This window comes from Hyperolius riggenbachi, chromosome 5 (assembly GCF_040937935.1).
Source record: "Hyperolius riggenbachi isolate aHypRig1 chromosome 5, aHypRig1.pri, whole genome shotgun sequence".
In the NCBI taxonomy this organism is placed as follows: domain Eukaryota; kingdom Metazoa; phylum Chordata; class Amphibia; order Anura; family Hyperoliidae; genus Hyperolius; species Hyperolius riggenbachi.
Window position 1 is genome coordinate 312,166,767 of NC_090650.1, and position 19,691 is coordinate 312,186,457.

At 42.6% G+C, this 19,691-nt stretch overlaps 1 protein-coding gene across 2 annotated transcripts in view; it reads right to left on the reverse strand.

The window, feature by feature from the left end:
• Positions 1 to 355: 355 nt before the first annotated feature.
• Positions 356 to 19,691, reverse strand: part of ARHGAP28 (Rho GTPase activating protein 28) — a 185,376-nt gene continuing 166,040 nt past the window's right edge. For both annotated transcript variants that reach the window (XM_068237204.1, XM_068237205.1), the window contains exons 13-15: positions 17,345 to 17,472; positions 11,098 to 11,156; positions 356 to 6,147 (exon numbers count right to left, since the gene is read on the reverse strand). In XM_068237204.1, coding sequence (XP_068093305.1) covers positions 6,056 to 6,147; positions 11,098 to 11,156; positions 17,345 to 17,472 — 279 coding nt within the window. In that variant the 3' untranslated portion in view covers positions 356 to 6,055. The remainder of the gene's footprint in view (positions 6,148 to 11,097; positions 11,157 to 17,344; positions 17,473 to 19,691) is intronic.

The following is a 19,691-nucleotide window of genomic DNA, read 5'->3' on the forward strand; positions in this document are numbered from 1 at the left end:
GCCATGAGTTGTTTACAGTGACGTCACTCTAAGCGTACCACGTACGCTTAGAGCGACATAGGAAGCAGAAAAAGCGTAGCTTCCGAGAGAAGCTGTCGCTTTTTCTGCGGGGGAAAAGGAATCAGTGATCGGGCACCGTTGCCCGATTCACTGATTCACTGGCTAACCAACCGCCGGCCGGGAGCGCGCGTGCACGCGCGCGATCGGCCGCGTGGACGCGCAGGAGCGCACATGGCTTCCTGGACGTGAGTTTCACGTCCAGGAATGTCAAATAGTTAATGACAGTATGTTTGTTTAGGCTGAAGTTCCCCTTTAAGAAATAACTAGACACAGAGAGTATTTTGTGGTAATTGTTTTTATGAAAAAAAATTCCAATTTCATGGCATATTAAATATAGCTATTTACAAAAGAAGTTTTTCTAATAGGATTAGGTCAAAAGAACAAACTAATAAACATAACAATCAATGAGCAAAATGATATAAAACCAAAACAGCTTCTTAAGTAGGCACAATGTGTAATCAAAATAAAGAGATTTGTCACGGCTTCTTAGAGGTGATTATACTACAATCAATGTGGTTTACCTTTTCAAAACACGCCAATTTCACAAACTCTACATTCTGCCTTTTGGCGTTAGTCCGATAAGCTGTAGAATTTGAAAGCTAAAAGGGAAGTTCATTAAAACTGGTACATCAAAGAATTCCAAGAGATAACCAGAGACACAGATAACATGGACTAAAGCAAAAGCCATGGATGGCATATCGACCAGCAAGTCAGAGGAGCGAAAGAGGAGGAGGTAGTTTTTATACTAGTGTTGGTAACACTGCATTGATCAATCACACTCAACATTTACCTTTTTTTCTCAAATCAGGTACGGTACAAGGAAGTCACTAGCCCTACGTTATCATTCAGCAAACACTAAAATATGCCAACTCCAGCTAAAAGGTTTTTTTTTCACAGCTTGGGACAAGGCAGAATACTAAACATTCATTTGGGATCTATGGGGTATATTTACAAAAGGTCAGTTAACTTCATACAGCACACTTTGAGTTTACTTGGTTTGTGAAATTTTCACTGCAAGTTACACAAATGGTGTAGCTCACTTTATACATGGACACAAGTAACGTTAGTGTACATGTATAAAGCTCCTTACGCTATTTGTGTGAATTGCTACGTAAATTGTAGAGGTTGAGTAAGCTTATCGTGCACTGTCTGCACTCATCAATCATACTGAACTTTTGTACTTTTGTAAGTTTACCCTTTTTTCACCGAAAATAGAAAACATTGTAAATGGTGACAGAAAACAAGAAGGTAATGAAGTGGGGAAGTGGGTAAAATGTATGTGCTGGATCATCCAGCCCTGTCCCCTTTCACAACCATAGCAAGTGTAACATTGTTTTGCTATTGTCATATAACTTTGTGGAAAGTACTGAATAATTTGTAAAACTCAGTTGGGTATAAGAATACGTAGAGTTGCCAGCAGATCCTAAACAGATTGGATTTAACATTTACACTATGATTTGCTCTTAAAGAGGAAGATTACTAAACATAATTTAATGAATATAATTACTTATTTTTTACAATAATTGTTTATAAATTATTTGGCCAATGTTTTAAAATAATCCTAACCTGGATTTACATTTTTTAATTTACCAGTATTGCTGGCATCTTCACCGCTGGCAAAGTGATTAACTGTATTTATATAAATAGGGAGACCAAAAAAACATATCCTTAATGGTGCACCACTGCACCAACATAATAGCCACATAGGTACAAGGATATATGCAAAAATAAAGCATTTGAAGAGACATGTACCTATGTGGCTAAAGTGATTAACGGTGGCATTTTTTTTTCTCCCATCTGTGTAGTGAGTGAGGATGAGCAAGATCAATTTAGCAAAAAGTGAAATTACCCCGGAGCATTTGGGGATGGGGGAGCCACAGATATATAGTTGTAAGAGGCATTGCTGATTCTGAAACCAGGATAATCAATGTAAAAATCGGTATTCTGAATAATATTTTATGTTCCGCTATGAGTCATTAAACATTCTGTTTAACATACAATGGTAATTGTAATGGTGGACCCTTTATGTCACTATCTGAGATTGGGAAGTTTTGTATGCAGATACAGTATTACATTACAGGACATGTGTGAATCCAAGACACAGCGGAGGCCAGGTTAGTTCCAAGCGATATACAGGGAGAGCTAGCATACAGTAGGTCCTGAAGAGGAGACCAGAGCTCGAGTTATTGGAGGACCACTGAGTAATTACCAGGAGACGGACCAGAGGTAACTGCTGCAATGTCCACGGATCGGAACCAATTTGTTAGTGATCTTGCACTAAGTTCTAATATACCTTATCTAGGAATTGCTGGTAACTCTTATTTTGGTCACTGTGGAACCTAGTAACATTTTGCTTCTTCAGAATTTTATTTTAAATGTTCCTGTGTAAGTGTGACAAGTTGGGGTATACTCTACTTCTTTGTCATGAAAAGTTGAAAAACTCTTTCAGAAAGATTGGACTTTTGGTGTTCCAAGGCCATATAAATATCTAATAGGAGACCAAAAATAAAATATTTTAGGTAGGTAAAAAAAGTTAGCACACCTTGTTAATATACAGTCCGAAGATGGCTTCTTAGCCGAAAGCTTACTTTTTATTTACCTCTAAGATAACCAATAAATGGTATCATCCTGATTCAAAATTTCTTGTATTTTGTCTGGAATTCTAAACTGTAACACTATTTATAGATTGTGCCTTCAAATCAAGATGGTGTTTATACAACATTTTTATATTTAGAGAAGTTAAATCATTTAATAATTAAATCAAATAGAAAATAACATGTAATCAATAATTTTCCAAAATGAATACAGTAACAATTATGTGTTATTTCCCATGTAATCAAGAAAAAAGCAAGAAAATTGCAAAGAGTAAATTGAACTTCTCTAAATGGAAAAAAAATTGGAGACAACATTCTCACTAATGAAGATGTGTCCCAATACTTTTATTCGACAATATTTTAGAAGGAGCTCAGCAAAATGACTGCCGGCAGCACACCTATGCTAGCTGGTAACTGTTTAGTTGAGTGTTGGTCTTTGAATTCGGCCTATAAAATTCAAAACAACTGAATACTGCCGGACTTCACACTTCAGCACCGTTTCAATACCGAACAAGAAGACCGGGTCAGGGTGAGTTTGCTTACTTCTTGGTGTGTTTTATGTGACTTGAAAGTATATGATTGGAATTTACATATGAAAAAGAGACAGGTTAAGGGTCTCCTCTTTAGACCCCTCTGGGTAGCTATACTGCATTGACTTAAGCATCATTTACATGTGACAAGGGGAGAAAATGTATAAAGCTACGTACTCGATATTCATAGCTCAAGATAATTATTCCTCCTGTTAAAATGTAGGTTGAACACAGACGTCCCATGCCTCTTCCTCTCCATAGGACAGAAAATGCTGCTTGGCAGTAGCAAACCAATGTGCCTGTACAGTGAGGTTCTTTTAAAACTGTACCTGAAGTGATTACTAATGATCATTGCAGGCAACAGTAATTCAGCGTGTATGAGATATCTAATATGAGTGGTGACTTAGAAATGAAGATGAACCCAAGCACACTACATGATCTTGATGACCTGATAAAATGACAAAAAATACAGTGTTGTGAATGAACAAGTTTGAGGATCACTTCATACCACAGTAGGGAGGACAGCATCTCTTAGGAACCAGACATATTTTATTAAAGTCCAAATCTCAGACAGTTGATCTGTATTTGTTTTTTTTTTTTTTTTTCCCCCTGGAGTATATGGAAAGAGGATGACCTGCATCCCCACCTGAGAATATCCCTTGCTTCCTGTCCAGACAGAAAGTGGATAAATCTCTGTAACAGAAGCGAGAACAGCAACAAATACAGTCCTGTTTCCAAAGTTAGGAACACTGTAGTGAGAGAAATATGAAGGCTGACATTTTCCTTTAACCTCTTGAGGACCACAGGCTTATATCCCCCCAGTGGCCAGGCCATTTTTTATAATTCTGCACTCTATAGATTTAACAGCTTATTACTCAGCCTGGCCATACAACTTAGCAGCCAAATTAATGTTACTTCCTTTTCTGCCCCACCAACAGAGCGTTCAGTTGGTGGGATCTGATTGCTGCTGTGATTTTAATTTTTTTTCTTAATTTCATTATTTTTTTAAAATAAAAAGTGCTTTTTATTTTATTTTAGCCCTCCCCCCTTCCCCGAGATCCACCATTATGATCACCTCCCATTAGCCTATGAGAAGGATCAGATTGTGAGCCACTCCAGGGGACAGCTAAGTGACAAAGCTGTCCCCTGTACAAATGTGTTTTTTTTCCTCCCTAACAGCCTGCCAGCTCTAATCGCGGCTGGCAGGCTGTTTACGTAATCTCTGCCCACCTCTCTTGACACCAATCAGCGTTAGGTGATTATGGGGGAGCCATTCCCCCAGGCACTCACAGAGATGTTAAAGAATGACTTGCGTTCCATGCAACAGATTAAAGGGATTGATTCCAAATGGACTAATGTGAACAGATCCTATAACTTTACAATAGAATCCATTTGCATGCGTGCCGATCCATTCTATTTAGTTCATCTAGGCCTCGTTCACACTGCCAAATGCAGATGGCTATGCGATTGGATTGCAGTGCACACAATTGCACTGCCATCTGCGCTTCCGTGCGGTGCGCAGCTGATCCCATTCACTACAGTGAATGAGTCAGCGCTGTGCTTTGCCAAAAAATGCATGCAGCAGTGCGATAGCATGTACTGTGAACATCAGACAGCGCAGTCTACTGTACGCACTTTTGACAGTGTTCCACATCAGCCACTATACACGTTGCCAAAAATGTGCACGGCAACATGTATAATGTGAACAAGGCTTAAATGGGTCGTGTTTATGTGCAGTGGGAACTCAGCCCAGACAAACAGGATCTGCAAGACAGCTGGAAAATTGCCACAGTTTAGAATTGAAAAAAAAATGACAGCCTTCATATCCTCCCCACAACACCGTCTCTGTAACTTTCACGTGACTGCAGCAGAACATGAACGGATTGCTGCAGGTTACTGCACTTCATACATTGTTTACAGCATTACCGAATGGGCTCAGGTAGTTGAAACATTCAATTTCTGATATAATAAAGCACCTTTACAGTTAAACACTGGATTTCCTCCACAGATTTCTAAAAGCATTGTCATAGGCTTACAATGGCTGTACGTTGTGCAACCTAAACACAGCCAGGACAGAAGCCACACAAGATCCTACAGAGCACCAAAGCCTAAAACAGACAAAGCGGCTGGCATAAGACCTAGACGTTTCCACATGGATGTACCCACACTGACACAAGCAATGTCAACAGCATTTACCATTATCATAGTGTAAGCGTAGTGAATACTATAAAATGACAGATGGTGCACAAATACTTCAAACAAAACATATTTAAAATACAAAAGCATTGACATGTATCTACAAACAAGATATAAAATGTAACTGTACAAACATAGTGGTTCCTATACAAGTGGTAAGGCTATAGCTACGGTCCGATGCTGAGTAAAAGCATTCATGTCACCATACACATTCCTCATTATAATTTTCAAAAAGAAACAATGTGGCCCTTTATTAGAGGGCTCTGTGTTTCAAGTCTGTCCAGCAGTAAGGAGGTATCCAGATGTCATCACCACATCTGTGTCTGCAATAATACTTGTAGAAGGAGAACATTGCAAGGATTGTCAGTCTCAAAGCTTGGCAGCTCCCTGCTGGTAGTGTTTTATTTCCCATACAAAAAAAAGATAGAATACAAAGTTGTTTTTTTATAAATTATGTTCCACTAAAAACATGAAATCACGTTCATTCCAAATCCACAGGCTCTCTCCGCAAGGTTAGTGTCTTCATAGTACCCAGAAGTCAGAAGGTTCCATCATCTAAAGGATGGGCAGTTTTATTAGCAGCTATACTGCATTCATTCCAATACAATCCATCAGTGCAGATTAGTGGTGCTGACAGTTCTGAGAACAACATGATAAGAGAATTAGCCACCAATTTCAGCTGGTTTTTGGCTTTAAAATCCATTCAGCGTGAGGATTTACGTGATATACGTCCAGCATGTAGGTGTCTGGGTCCAAGCAGTGTTCTCCTGCAAAGAAACAGTGGTCACTATCATCACCAAAAGGCAAAATTATTATCAAATACATCTTTATCAATAAAACACTAACTACTGACAACCTGCATGTCACCTCTTTACTGTAAAATAGAAGAATTTCATATTCCTTAAAAAGATTAGTGAGCATATTCATTCTGATCCCTCCAGAGTAGCAAGCATGTTTAAACTGTTGCCATCAGATTTGGCTGGCGTTCTATAGAATGCCCCACCCACTACGAGGGGAAAATTCCTCCAACAGCTGTCCATCAACTTACCATGATAAGTGATGTGATATAGGCAGGGGTGACATAGGAAGACAGAGGATATCCTAACCCCCTCCTTATACCACTTATCATGGTACAGGAACACTGGAGGACACTGGTGGAATCTTAGTTGGAGACTCAGTTGAAGGTCTAGACATAAGTCCCTGGTGTGTAGAGGCTCCCTCGCTCTCCTGTACTGTTCCCTAAGTCTAGTGCCCCAATCCTTTCCCTTCACTAGGCTCTAATTTTGGTACTACTTGCAATTTATTTATTTATTTTCCAAGACAGGAAGTGAGGGAAGTCTTGCCAAATGAGAACGTAAACCACAATTAATTCTTGAGGAAGGTCTAACTTATTTCCATGCAATGCAAATCTAAAATTAGCATTTACTCTAGAGACATAAATGATGGCATGAAGAGTGATGTAAACAGAAATGCTGCTCTGGTCTGTGAGGGTGCATTTACACTATACATTTTGCAGTAAGGTATACAGTAATCGCTCAGCAGTGCGCTGCAAAGGCCCTCAAAAAGGTTAATTCACACTGGTGCACTGAATCTGCAGTGCATTGGGATCTACTTTAAAATAGCAAGTTGAGCTGTGTACTACAGAACTACATGCACTTTATGCCTGCATTACAAATAAAAGCAATGATGTACTTTGCATTAGGATGCGGACTACTGGAAGACACCAATTTTGAAATTAGTTGTGATGTGCCGCATGCGGATTGGAACAGATTCAGTGTGAACTTACCCTGAAAAATGCCATCTTCACACTATAGGCCAGCCAGCTAGTGTCATACATAATGGCAAGACTTGTCTATGCCTCTGCCCTGACCAGGACTAACACACCAAATTGTTTAGTCATAATAAATAACTACTATTACAGGTAGGGGTTCTCAAAGATATGGTATAGGACATTTTCTAATCAGGCTACACTATTCCCACTTTATCCACATGGGCATACATGGGAGGAATGAATGCTCTGTCACCTAAAGCCAGTTCTCTGACAGCCCAGCTTTAAGAAAAATGATATATTTCAATACTCACCTTGGTACTCAGAGGATTGCTATACCTTGATATAGGTAGCATATGCCGGTGCTCTTTTCCTGCAGGTACACCACTCCAGCCAAACAAATTACTCCAAAAATGTAGAAAAAGGCACTCTACAGGCTTCAAACTTGTTTATTTACTAGTGTATACTACTTTATTTAGCTTGACACACTACATGTTATGAGTCACCTGACCCTTCCTCAAGTGGAGGAAGGGTCAGATGACTCGTAACATGTAGTGTGTCAAACATGTAGTGTGTCAAACATGTAGGGCCTGATTCACAAAGCGGTGCAAACTTTTTTGCGGACTTTTGTGCGTGCAAAGTGACGCGATTCGCGTGATCGCGGACTTTTGCGCGCGCAATTTGCGGCAAATTGGGCACGCAAAAGTCCGCGATCGCGCGAATCGCGGCACTTTGCGCACGCAAAAGTCCGTGAAAAAGTTTGCACCGCTTTGTGAATCAGGCCCGTAGTGTGTCAAGATCAATAAACTACAAACGCAAGTTTGAAGCCTGTGGAGTGCCTTTTTCTACATTGTTTAAGAAAAAGTATATACCCTGAATACGCGGCTATAAGTCAAGTGTAGGGGTTGCCTTATACTAGTGATGGTCAAGTAGATTCAAATAACTTCGAGTTGATACAAATTTATGCACATTTTATGCAAATTTATGCAGCTTGAAAATGAACCAATCAAATCCTGCTAAGGTAAAATTTGATTGGTTCATTTTCAAGCTGCATACATTTGCATAAAAATGTGCATACATTTGCATCAACTCAGCTATTTGCATCTACATGACCATCACTACCTTATACGTGAGTCAGTCCTAAATTTAGCAACTTGTAGCTGGGGGTGCGAGGGTCCCCTCCCCCCCCCTCCTCGCAGACTACTTTACCAAATACTGGTGTTGACTTTCACGCAAGGTCAACTTACTTTCGAGTATATACAGTAGGTTCTATTTCATCTCTCCTTAGTAACAACGTTTGTGGACTTTGACTTTAAGAAGTGCTGAAGTTGCAGGACAATTAGTCAAAGGTTGAAATATTAACTACACGTTTAGAAAATAGTTTATTATATCTGAATTACAAATGAGGCTGGCCCTGGAAAATCACTGCTCACTGTGCCTGGCTTGAATAGAGTCCAAGAGTCTGGCCACTGCTATTATTAAACACAAACAGGAAAATGGCATCAGCAGGAGAAATATTTCAAAAGAACGGGACATGAAGGCACCATTACTGCTCATCAGAGAAGTCAAACAGTATGAAGTATTTTATTTTCTAAGTGTTTTTAAGTCTAATGGCAATCAGTGGTTGGATTTCACTGACACACACTGACCGCTGTCTAAGGGGCAGGTTCATAACTACAAATCATGGGATGCCCCAGTAAAACTCTGATGTGCCTACTCCCCTTTACATCTGCTTTCCCCAATTTTCACGGTTACCCAGTGAGGAAGCCCATTTGCTAGGAGCTTTATCACCTCACCATATCAACGCGGCCACCATGACACATGTAACCCAAACGAGTATCGGCACCCTGGCGGGGGGACCTTTATTGCAGGGAGGGCAGAAAGCAGGGGCCCTCCCCAGCCCTAGACTCCCCTGTGGCTGTAGGAGATGCACCAGTTATGACTTTGGAAGTGGGAACACTCACTACACTTGAAATGATTCTAATCAGTAATTTACATGGATTCAAATGGATTAGGCAGCTGTGCAAAATGTGGCGTTCCTGCACAATATTCAATAGTAACAGTGCTATAAAAGTGAATGTTTTCCTTCTATAGCTGAGAAAAACTTAGGAGGCGCCCAGAATATAACTTAACCACTTGACGACAACAGTGTTAACCCCCTGTAATGACCAGCCTGTTTTTAGCTCAGCTGGGCTGTGCAGTTCCTTCAGCCTCCTGCACAGCCCAGCTGTGGAGCCCAGTGATCAGACTCACTTCCTTTTTTTGTCTCTAAGGGGACATGCCGCCGGAGGGGTCCGATCGCTGTGGCCGTTGTTTTCATTTTTCCCCTCAGCCTGTATAGGCTGCTTATCCCTCCCTCTCTCCTCCCTCCCCTTCCCTCCGTCATCTGATTTGGAACAGGACGGTGATCCGTCCTGTTCCGCCTCTCATAGGCATCAGCCTATGAGAGGACGGCGATCCCCGGCCAATCAGAGGCCGAGGATCGCCGATCTTGTACAGCGCTGCAGGAGGTCGCAGCGCTGTACAGTTGTAAACAAAGGGGATTTCTTTCCCCTTTCATTTACAAACAGCCTGCTAGCCGCAATCGGCAGCTAGCAGGCTAATCACGGACATCCGCTCCGTGAACTGACAGGGAACTATTGCGCATGCACGCGTCCGTTCCCTGCCAAACTGCAGCTCCAGGACTTGACGCCAATTGGCGTTAGGCGGTCCTGGGGATGCCGCCGCGGTCATGCCCATTGGCGTGAGGCGGTCTTGAAGTAGTTAAACTTTATATCATAGAGTATAGAAGTAAATCGGTCTTACCTTCATCAATGAACAAACTATAAGGGTTGAAATAAATGTAATGATTCACAAAAAAGACAACACGTTTCACGGGTACTGGCCCGCTTCCTCAGGTGAATAACAAAGTGCCTAAGTCTGCAGCAGTCACGTCACAGTTGTGGGCACCCACATATATTTTTTGTGCATCATTAAATGTATTTCAACCTTTATGGTTTGTTCATTGATGGAGGTAAGACCAATTTACTTCTATACTCTATGATATAAAGTTTAAAGGGACTCCGAGCAGTGCAGAAACTATGGAAATATGCATATAATTTTAAAGCTCTCTTTCTCCTCTTTCCTATGATATATAAACCGCCACCCTACGCCTTTTAGTTTTCGCTATTTTCGCAATCGAAATTGTCGAGGCCGCAACTTTGATCGTGAAAATAGAGAAAACTAAAAGGCGTAGGGCGACGATTTAGGTGTCGCCAGAAAGAGGAGAAAGAGAGCTTTAAAAAAATTATATCCATCTTTCCATAGTTACATTGTATTACACAGGGTGACTTTTTCTGCTGAATGGAGCTGCTGACTTTGAGAAAAAGTCGCCCTGTGTAATACAATGTAACTATGGAAAGATGGATATCATTTTAAAGCAATCGCGAAAATAGCGAAAACTAAAAGGCGTAGGGCGGTGGTTTATATATCATTGGAAAGAGGAGAAAGAGATCTTTAAAATGATATGCATATTTCCATAGTTTCTGCACTGCTCGGAGTCCCTTTAAGTTATATTCTGGGCGCCTCCTACAAGTTAGCTATAGTCCAACCTTTCAGCGTAGTATATGGTACACCTCTGCCGAACAGATCTGGGTTGCCAAATGGGAACGGTTATTATTTCCGTGATCTCTGTTGGTGGTTGCAGGAGTGCAATCTACCCTTGTGAGTATAATCCATTATCTATCCTATCCTTTACTTAAGGATACTGCACCATTGAGCTCCTGGTCCCTCTCATTACAGAACCTTGGCGGTTGTAAGTATAACCACCAGGAATCATCCCACAATCCTGTTTGCATTCTACACACTATTTCTGTTTTTGTCATGACTGATGATTGCGTAACTGCTAAGATCACACGCTATATCATTAATTTCCAGTATTATACATTCATGCACTAATTCATCAACTTACCTATGTTTCCCCCAATTTCATACAAGCTTTGGTTGTGTGATTTGTCCGATGTACCATGGCTGTAAAGGGAAAAGAAACAGATTAGCAATCTTGTACAGAACACGTCTGTGTGGCTTTCTTTTACACTTAGTAAGACTTGATTATGTGGGGAAACGCCCCGAGTCCAGCTGCTATGCTGCCCTTCCCAAGCTCTGTTCTCTAGGCGGTGTTGCTAAGTTGCTCCAGTATTCCCAACAAACATTCTAATGTAAAAATGATTTGGTCTCTTATTATAATTCAGTGGGGCGTTCTGTTGAAGGGCACATTTAACAAACCAAACAAACTCAGTAGTTAAGGCCATTAGTGTGCAGGCCCTTGTGGGCAAATAATAAAATATGGTCTCCAGTGGAAAGGTGATTTAATAGGTCAGCAGCAAGTCTAATGTCATGTGATTCACATGACAGTGTTGTGGTGTATAAGATTGATACGATCTCATACTGTCAGTGTCACACTCACCATCTCAGGTCCCTGCGTCGGTCTTGTGTCCTTTCCGGGGTGCGCATGCACAGGGGGTCCTTGGGTGTTGTGTTTGGACTTCCTGGTTGTCGTTGCGCGGTGTGCGCATGCGTGCAAACTGTTGCGCGCGCGTGCGCAGGGCATTAATTTCGACACCAAAATCTTCTATAAAGGCAGCACTGGCCATTACTCCAGTGCTGCTCGTTCTGACAGCTTGGCGTAAGCCCCGTGGAAACTCTGTTTATTAGCTTGCTGAACTGACTCCTGGATTTGACCCTTGGCTTGTGACACCGACCTCTCCTGATTGCCGCCTGCCCCGATTATTGGATTGTACCTCGTTTTGCCTGATCGCCGCCTGCCCCGACCTCTGGCCTGTGACCCGACTACGCTGCTCTCTCCTGCCCCGGACCTCTGGCTACTGTCTGACTACGTCTGTTCCCTCTCACATATTAGCGCCGCTGTTCTCCTGACCACTTGCTGAGGTTATCCCAGTAGTGACCTGGCTGGGCACTAGGCAGCGAAATCCTGCACTCCCCTCAAGGGGGTGTGGGCGAAGACCCGTGGTCGCTTAGATCCACTTCTGGGTAACGCCTCTTGCTTCAGTGGAAAGGTCAACAGCGTCTGAAGATAACTACTGAAGATAACAGTCAGCCAGAGAAGAAGCTGACCTTTCAGGCAGCAGCCCTCAGCAAAGTACATGTCACTGGCTGAGAAATGACATCTATGCCCGCTCAGCACTTCTGTGTTAGCAAAATAAAACATGACTGATCTGCACTCTGCAAGCTTAATACATACAGCAATTACATTATGCTAATTAAGTTTCCCTCCTCTTTTGATAGCAGAATTAAAAATGAAATGTGGCAACTGCTGAAGAAACTGTACACTAAATATTGCGGTCAGGTGTATTTTAGAAAACACAGTGCAATGCAGAAATGTGCAATAACCCATAGCTGGTAATCAACAATCACAGTCAGGCTCGGATTTACCTCACAGGAGCCTATAGGCACAGATGTCCTGGCACCTTAGACTTCGCCCTCCGTGAACCTGCAAACCCCCGCTGAAGTGTACCGCAAGTGAGCTGGCTGGCCCATCTGTCACTTTTCCCCTTACTTCCTTTGCCCGTCATAGGTAGCTAAAGGTGCTTCTTAGTATTAGGTAGCCAGAAGTACCCTCAATATTAAGTAGTTAGGTAGCTAGAGGAAGTAGCTAGAGGTGCCCCTGACTGAAGGGAGATCTTGCCAGTGGAATGCCAAAAGCAGGATGAGTAACCTCTAATTTACACTCTCATCAGAAATCTGCATAGAAAAGGAGGGAGGCGCTCAGAGAGGGAAGCGAGACTCCTTTCCATCATCAGGCGCCTGTAGGAACGTGCCTACAGTGCCTTATGGTAAATACGGCCCTGATCACAGTAGTAGTAAAGGGAACCTAAAGTGACATGTGACATTGGCCTCAATTCACTAAGCTTAACTCCTGTCTTTAATAACTCTTCTGAGCTGTCTTACAGTTATCACAATTATATCACCATGGTGATAACTGTAAAACAGCTCAGAAGAGTTATTAAAGACAGGAGTTAAGCTTAGTGAATTGAGGCCATTGTGAGATAAACGTGCATGTACAGTGCTATTTCTGCATAGTGGCTGTGTTTCTTTTTTTCTATTACTCAACCTGTAAGGTTTAATGAAAACCTGTAACAAAAAAAAACCCTCTGGGGGATACTTACCTTGGTAGGGGAAAGCCTCTGGATCCTAACAAGGCTTTCCCTGTCCTCCTCCGTCCCTCCGTTCAAGTGCCGGGACCCCCGAAGTGCAGCCAGGTAAATATTTATCTACCGCGATCCAGAGCAGGCGTAGTAGCGGCTTTTTGTTTGGGCTAAGGTGGAAATAGCCGAGAACAGCTGAGAATTCTGTTTCCCATAATGCAATGGGAGACCATGAGTGAGTCTTATTTTTTATAATAGGTGCAAATTACACTTATAAGGTTTAGAGAAAACCATCTGAACTACATAAAGTCCCTATCAAAAGGCAAAGAAAGCATAACAGTGTGTGGACAAGTGGACATAATCGGGAAGCCTGATCAGAAATGTTCCATGGGCTCCTAATAATTTCATCTTGCATGGAAAGTTTATGCAAATTTGAAGTTTGAAGATGGCGCCTGAGCGGGTAGCCATGGCCACAGGGCTCCGGCTGTAACCTCTCTCTTTTGGCTCTTCTCCGCGGGGCCCCCAGCCATGGATTGCTGCAGGAGCTCCTGCCAGCCTCCCCACACCATCGGACCGGCGACTGGTACCCTGGCTCTCCGGGATCCGACTCCCCAGCGCTTGTTGTGAGGACCGGCTCATCACGTGGGACGTCGCAGCTGATGGCCCATGTGACGCCGGCCCCCATGGTGGATCTGGACTTCGTGTGCTGGCTCTCCACTCACCGCTGGGATCCCAAGCTCCCGAGCTGCGGAGGACCTGGATGCCGGTTCCCTACAGGAATCGGACCGCATCTGCTCACCGGCAGCATCTCATCTGCCACCACTGCGCAGCCCTGCCCTCTGTGGCTCTCCACCGCTGCTCCTTCACAGTGGCTGTCCGGGTCTCCTCCGCTGCTAGAGCCACCGCACAGCCTGGAGACATCTACACCGCTCCGGCTCCCTGGACTCCGACGCACATTACACCACGTGGGAAGGAGTCCCCGGCCCCTGCAGCAACCACACCGGCCCTCAGCCGAGCCGCTGCTCCAGTGTACTGCAGCTGCGTCTGGGACCAGCACATGGGGAGCTCCTCACCACCGAAGAATCTGCGTCTGCCCCAGCAACAGGCACGGTAGGCTGCTGCTCTCCCCCACCGCTGCTAGCGCTTCTCCATCGGGCCCTCACCTCCACCGCCACCAGAGCCTTCACAAGCACCACATAGGCCCAGGAGATGCTTCACCTGATGCAGGCACTGCTCTGTGGGCCCTCCACAGAGGAACTTTGCTGAGGCCACCCTGGCTACCGGGGTCCTGCTCCAACAACCGAGTGCTGCCACCTTCCCCCACGGGGTCTGCCAGGCTTAAGTAATCCGGCATCTGGCAGGGGCCCACCGAACTGGCACCTTGCCGCACAGTACCTGAGCAGCAGCTGCAGATCCAACGCGGCCTGCCAGGTGGGACATTTGAATGGACTGGGTTGCGCTGCAATCTTGGGGGGTCCTGCCTTCCACTGCTTTCATTCTCACTGTCTACTATCGCTCCTTTTCTTTTTCTCCTTCTCTCTCACACCTGCATTTTCCATGACATGCGGTGGGATGTCTGTTATTGCTGCAGAGCAGTGAGCGCCACACAGAGTGTAGAGGCAGCTCCGCTCGACATAGCACTCAGACGGACCCATCTTGCTTAAGTTTTGGGTAATGTGCAACGTGTAAATTTTTGTAACATGATGTCTGCGTGTATATCTTTGAAACGACCTTTTGTTTTCTTATGATTCTGCTGTTACCGTACCATCACCGACCCTGTATGTGCCAAAAATAATTCCGGGTACAACCCCCGTTGTACTTGGCGAAATAAATGATTCTGATTCTGAAATGATTCTGATTCTGATTATATACCACTTGAAACTGGGGGCAGTTTCTTGGTAAGACGTTCATCTGATTTGCCCAGTGGACTCACTTGACCCAGCTACTTTCTTCAAATATGGATTTAACTATATCACGTCTTACTGCTAACACATAATCTTACATTCCCAGAGAAATGGAGAAGAGCATATTTTACATGTATTTGTTCCATCCATGGGTAATAGCTAGACATTAGAGATCAGCTAATCTCCTAATTGATCAAGTATTGGGTAGAACAGAGGAAGTGCGGTTGATGGCTTTCATACATCACACCATGACAGACTCTATATTAAATACCAAATGAACTGGGGTGCATGGTCAAAATCAAGCTTAACTACTGCTTCATGACCTATTAGATTTGTTTGATTTATCATTTATTAGGAGACCGCTGGTCTTAAAGAGAACCTGTACTGAGTAAAATTATTTAAAATAAACACTCGAGGTAACTTCAAATGAACATTACATAGTTACCTTGCCATTAGTTCCTCTCAGAAGCTCACCATTTTCTTCTGACAATGATCCCTTCCAGTTCTGACAACATTTTGTCAGAACTGAAATATATCAGTTGCTCTCAGTTATATATCAGTTGCTGTCAGTTACAGTTGAGAGGAGAACTGATGTGTCCATGTTTCCCTATGGCTCAAGTGGGTGATGTTGCAGTTTAACTGTGTGTTGACCAGAAAGCTGTTATGGTGTAATGGCCATTTTCAAAATGGAGGACGGAGAATTCCATTGATCACAGTGGACAAACAGGACGCAGGAGAGGAAAAAGAGATTGAGGAGTAGACTACACCGGAGGTAAGTATGACTTGTGTATGCTTATTTTGACTTTTAATTTTCATTTCAGGTTTTCTTTAAGCCCGCTTTACATTGGGACTAAAAACGGTCCGTTTAGTGCAGCTTAAACAAAACTGACCCTAACGGAGTTGAACGAATCCTATGTAAATCAAGAGGATCCATTCATATTGCTCCGCTAGAATGGATCAGTTGGCGCGCTCTGCAAAATGGACTGCAAGTATGGGGAGGCTGCGATAAATCCAGAGCGATGGACCGCTCCATAATGGAACAAAGGGTCATGGATGAAAAACTAGTTTCACAGATCAGTTTTTACACAGATTAATTTTTCATCCATCCAGTGTAAACCAGGCCTTTTCATATATTGTTTTTTTTGTTATTTACAGTGACCTTGTTGCAGGATTCTATTGTCTTATGTTTACACTTATTATCTACATAAAACAGGAATATTTTTCCTTGTGATTTAATGTCTTGATGTTTGCTGGACATTTGATTGTCTGATTTCCTTGTATTGTAAGTATATATTTCCTGTTGTTGTTTTCTTGAGACATATCTCAATAAACTCAGTTAAAAGAAAAAAAAATAATCACTGCTGGATAATTAGAATGATTTAAATCTCTATTACTAAACTAATCTGTTTGATCTGATGCCATTTCTTGACAAGTGTAGGTAAATCTGTCACATTTAGGACTCTTGCTTGGAACTTGCCATCTGCTGGCTACGAAAAATGATATCCCTTATACATACATTAAAGAGAACCCGAGGTGGGTTTGAAGAATGTTATCTGCATGCAGAGGCTGGATCTGCCTATAGAGCCCAGCCTCTGTTGCTATCCCAAACCCCACTAAGGTCCCTCTGCACTCTGCAATCCCTCATAAATCACAGCCACGCTGCTGACAAACAGCTTGTCAGAGCTGGCTGTGTTTATCTCTATAGTGTCAGTCTGCTGCTCTCCCCGCCTCCTGCAGAACTCCAGTCCCCGCCTGCATCCCTTCCCTCCCTGCTGATTGGAGGGAAGGGACGGGGGCAGGGACCGGAGCTATGCAGGAGGCGGGGGAGCAGCCGAGACTGACACTACAGATGTAAACACAGCCTCACAGCACGGCTGTGATTTATGTGGGATTGCAGAGTGCAGGGGGACCTTAGGGGGATTTGGGATAGCAACAGAGGCTGGGCTGTATAGGCAGATCCAGCCTCTGTATGCAGATAACATTCTTTAAACACACCTCGGGTTCTCTTTAAGAAGTTGAGAAGAGAAACTAATATAAAACTGAGAAATCATCAGCATCATCACACAGCGTAAAAGGCAGCAGCTAGAGTTATACGTCACACAGTGCTGATATAAGGCAGGACAATAGAGAAAGGAGCATCTCTTTACACCTGTTTTCACAGTGAAACCGTGCCAGGATGTCTTTGGCTTTAGTCCGACTGTTCAGCTGGATTGCCATGGAAACCTTTGAGTGCAACGGAGCGTAAACCCTTATCACTCCTTCAGGTACATCACAGTGCTGAAATATAAAAGCAAAGCACAGCTGTAATAACCATCGCAAAGGAGGTTTTGCTTTGATGGGCTTATCAATGATGATGGACAAAACATAAATTAGCCTTGACATGAGCCGCGAAAATTCTAAAAATACTTGCTTTCAGCTGACAGTACACTGGTATTTACAAACACTCACCAAAGATCTTTTGTGGCTTAAAGTGAACCAGAAGCGAGAGGAATATGGAGGCTGCAATATTTATTTCCTTTTAAACAGTACCAGTTGCCTGGCAGTCCTGGTGATCAATCTGACCTCAGTACTGTCTTAATTACACACCTGTCAGATTTTTGTCAGAAACATCTGATCTGCATTCTTGTTCAGGGTCTATGGCTAAAAGTATTAGAGACAGAGGACTGGCAGGACTGACTGGCAATCTGCATTGTTAATTAGCCACCATATCCCTTTCACGTCAGGTTTCATTAACCAGTTCACCACTAAGGGATTTTCCCCTTATGTACCAGAGCAATTTCACCTTTCTGCGCTCCTCCCTTTTATTCACCAATAACTTTATCACTACTTATCACACATAAATAATCTATAGCTTATTTTCTTTGCCACAAACAGGGCTTTTTTTAGGGTGGTAAGCTTTGCTAAGAATTAATTTATTTGATATGCATTTTAATGGGAATAATAGGAAAAAAATAATTATTTCTCCATTTTCAGCCATTACAGGTTTAAAATAAAACGTGCAACTGTTGATAAAACCCACATGTTTTATTTGTCTGGGCCATTACAACGTTGAAAGAATGTCCCTAGTACAATGTATTGAGTGACAATATTTTATGTGGATATAAAGGTAGATTTTTTTCTATTTTGTGTCTCTTTATACTACTGTATATCACTAATTACAAGCCCTTAGTTGAAAAATAACAGTAATACACTGTAATCATAATAATATTATATTTATAATAATATAATATACTGTTATACTATATATATATATATATATATATATATATATATATATATATATATATATATATATATTGTTATAATATTATATATAAAACTCACTTTTTCTCCCCCAAAAGTGTGTGTGTGTGTGTGTGTGTGTGTGTGTGGGGGGGGGTCACTGCATCTTGTAGTCCAAATGCAGGCAGTTCCTGACTTGTGAATGCCTGCCAGCTGCCAATACAAACCTCCAACCTGCCACAATGTCAGGGACTCCCTTGTACTAAGCCCATGCAGGGAAGGACTCAGGGGGACAAACGGAGGGCACAGGGGTGCACAATGGAGCATTGAGGAGGACACAATGGGGTCACAAAGAGGCATAGAGGAGGACACAAGGGGGACAGAGGAGAACACAGGGAGACACAAGAGGTACAAGGGAGCATGAGAGGTGAAGTCATGTAGGACTCAGATTGTTATGGAAGAATACATAAAGGAAACTCTGCATAATGTAAATATCCTATGATTGCGCTGATCCCATGTCGGTTTTACACAGACAGATCTTCTGATCTCACTTAACTTCCTGCCTTATCCTACTTCTTTACATTACATCAATGGCTTATCAAAGTCATATGCTTGTTCCATATACATATACACATTCAAGCGTAAATATTTACTGTACATTTTCTTCAAAGCAGCCTTTCATTTCCAAAGTTCTTACAATTACTGGAGAATCACACCAATGAGTGTATCCATTTCATATTCAACTTGCAGATTTTGTGCTTTCCTCTTTTCTCCAACTGTGAATGTCTTTAGTGGAATAATTGCAAACTATTTAGTCTGTCTTTCCAGAATAGCTTCATTTGTGAGCGTATAAGATAAGGGAACCTATAAAGTATTCTTTCCTAACTGAGCCTCTCGAGCTCCATATGTTTCCTCTATTCTGATACCTGCCCCGACCTGTCTGCCCTTGCAGGTACTTTTACTGCTTGTTCATTTCATCTGCTACTCTTTCTGGCTCTAGAAAGCACAGCAGTGTAGATAGCAGATGACTCTGTCTCCATGTTCAAAGCAGGACAATTGAATAACTGAACAAATCACCCCACCAACTAATATGAAAGACTAGATCCATGGAACCTGCAGGTGGTAATAGGCTAATCAGTTGAATGGAGAGGGAAGAAGCTGGATTGTGTATTTTATTAAAATATCACATTCCTGATATATAGCTGATATACAGTATAACCCTGACCTTCCCTCCATTGAAACCTCATTCCTGGTACCTAACTCTAACCTTTCTT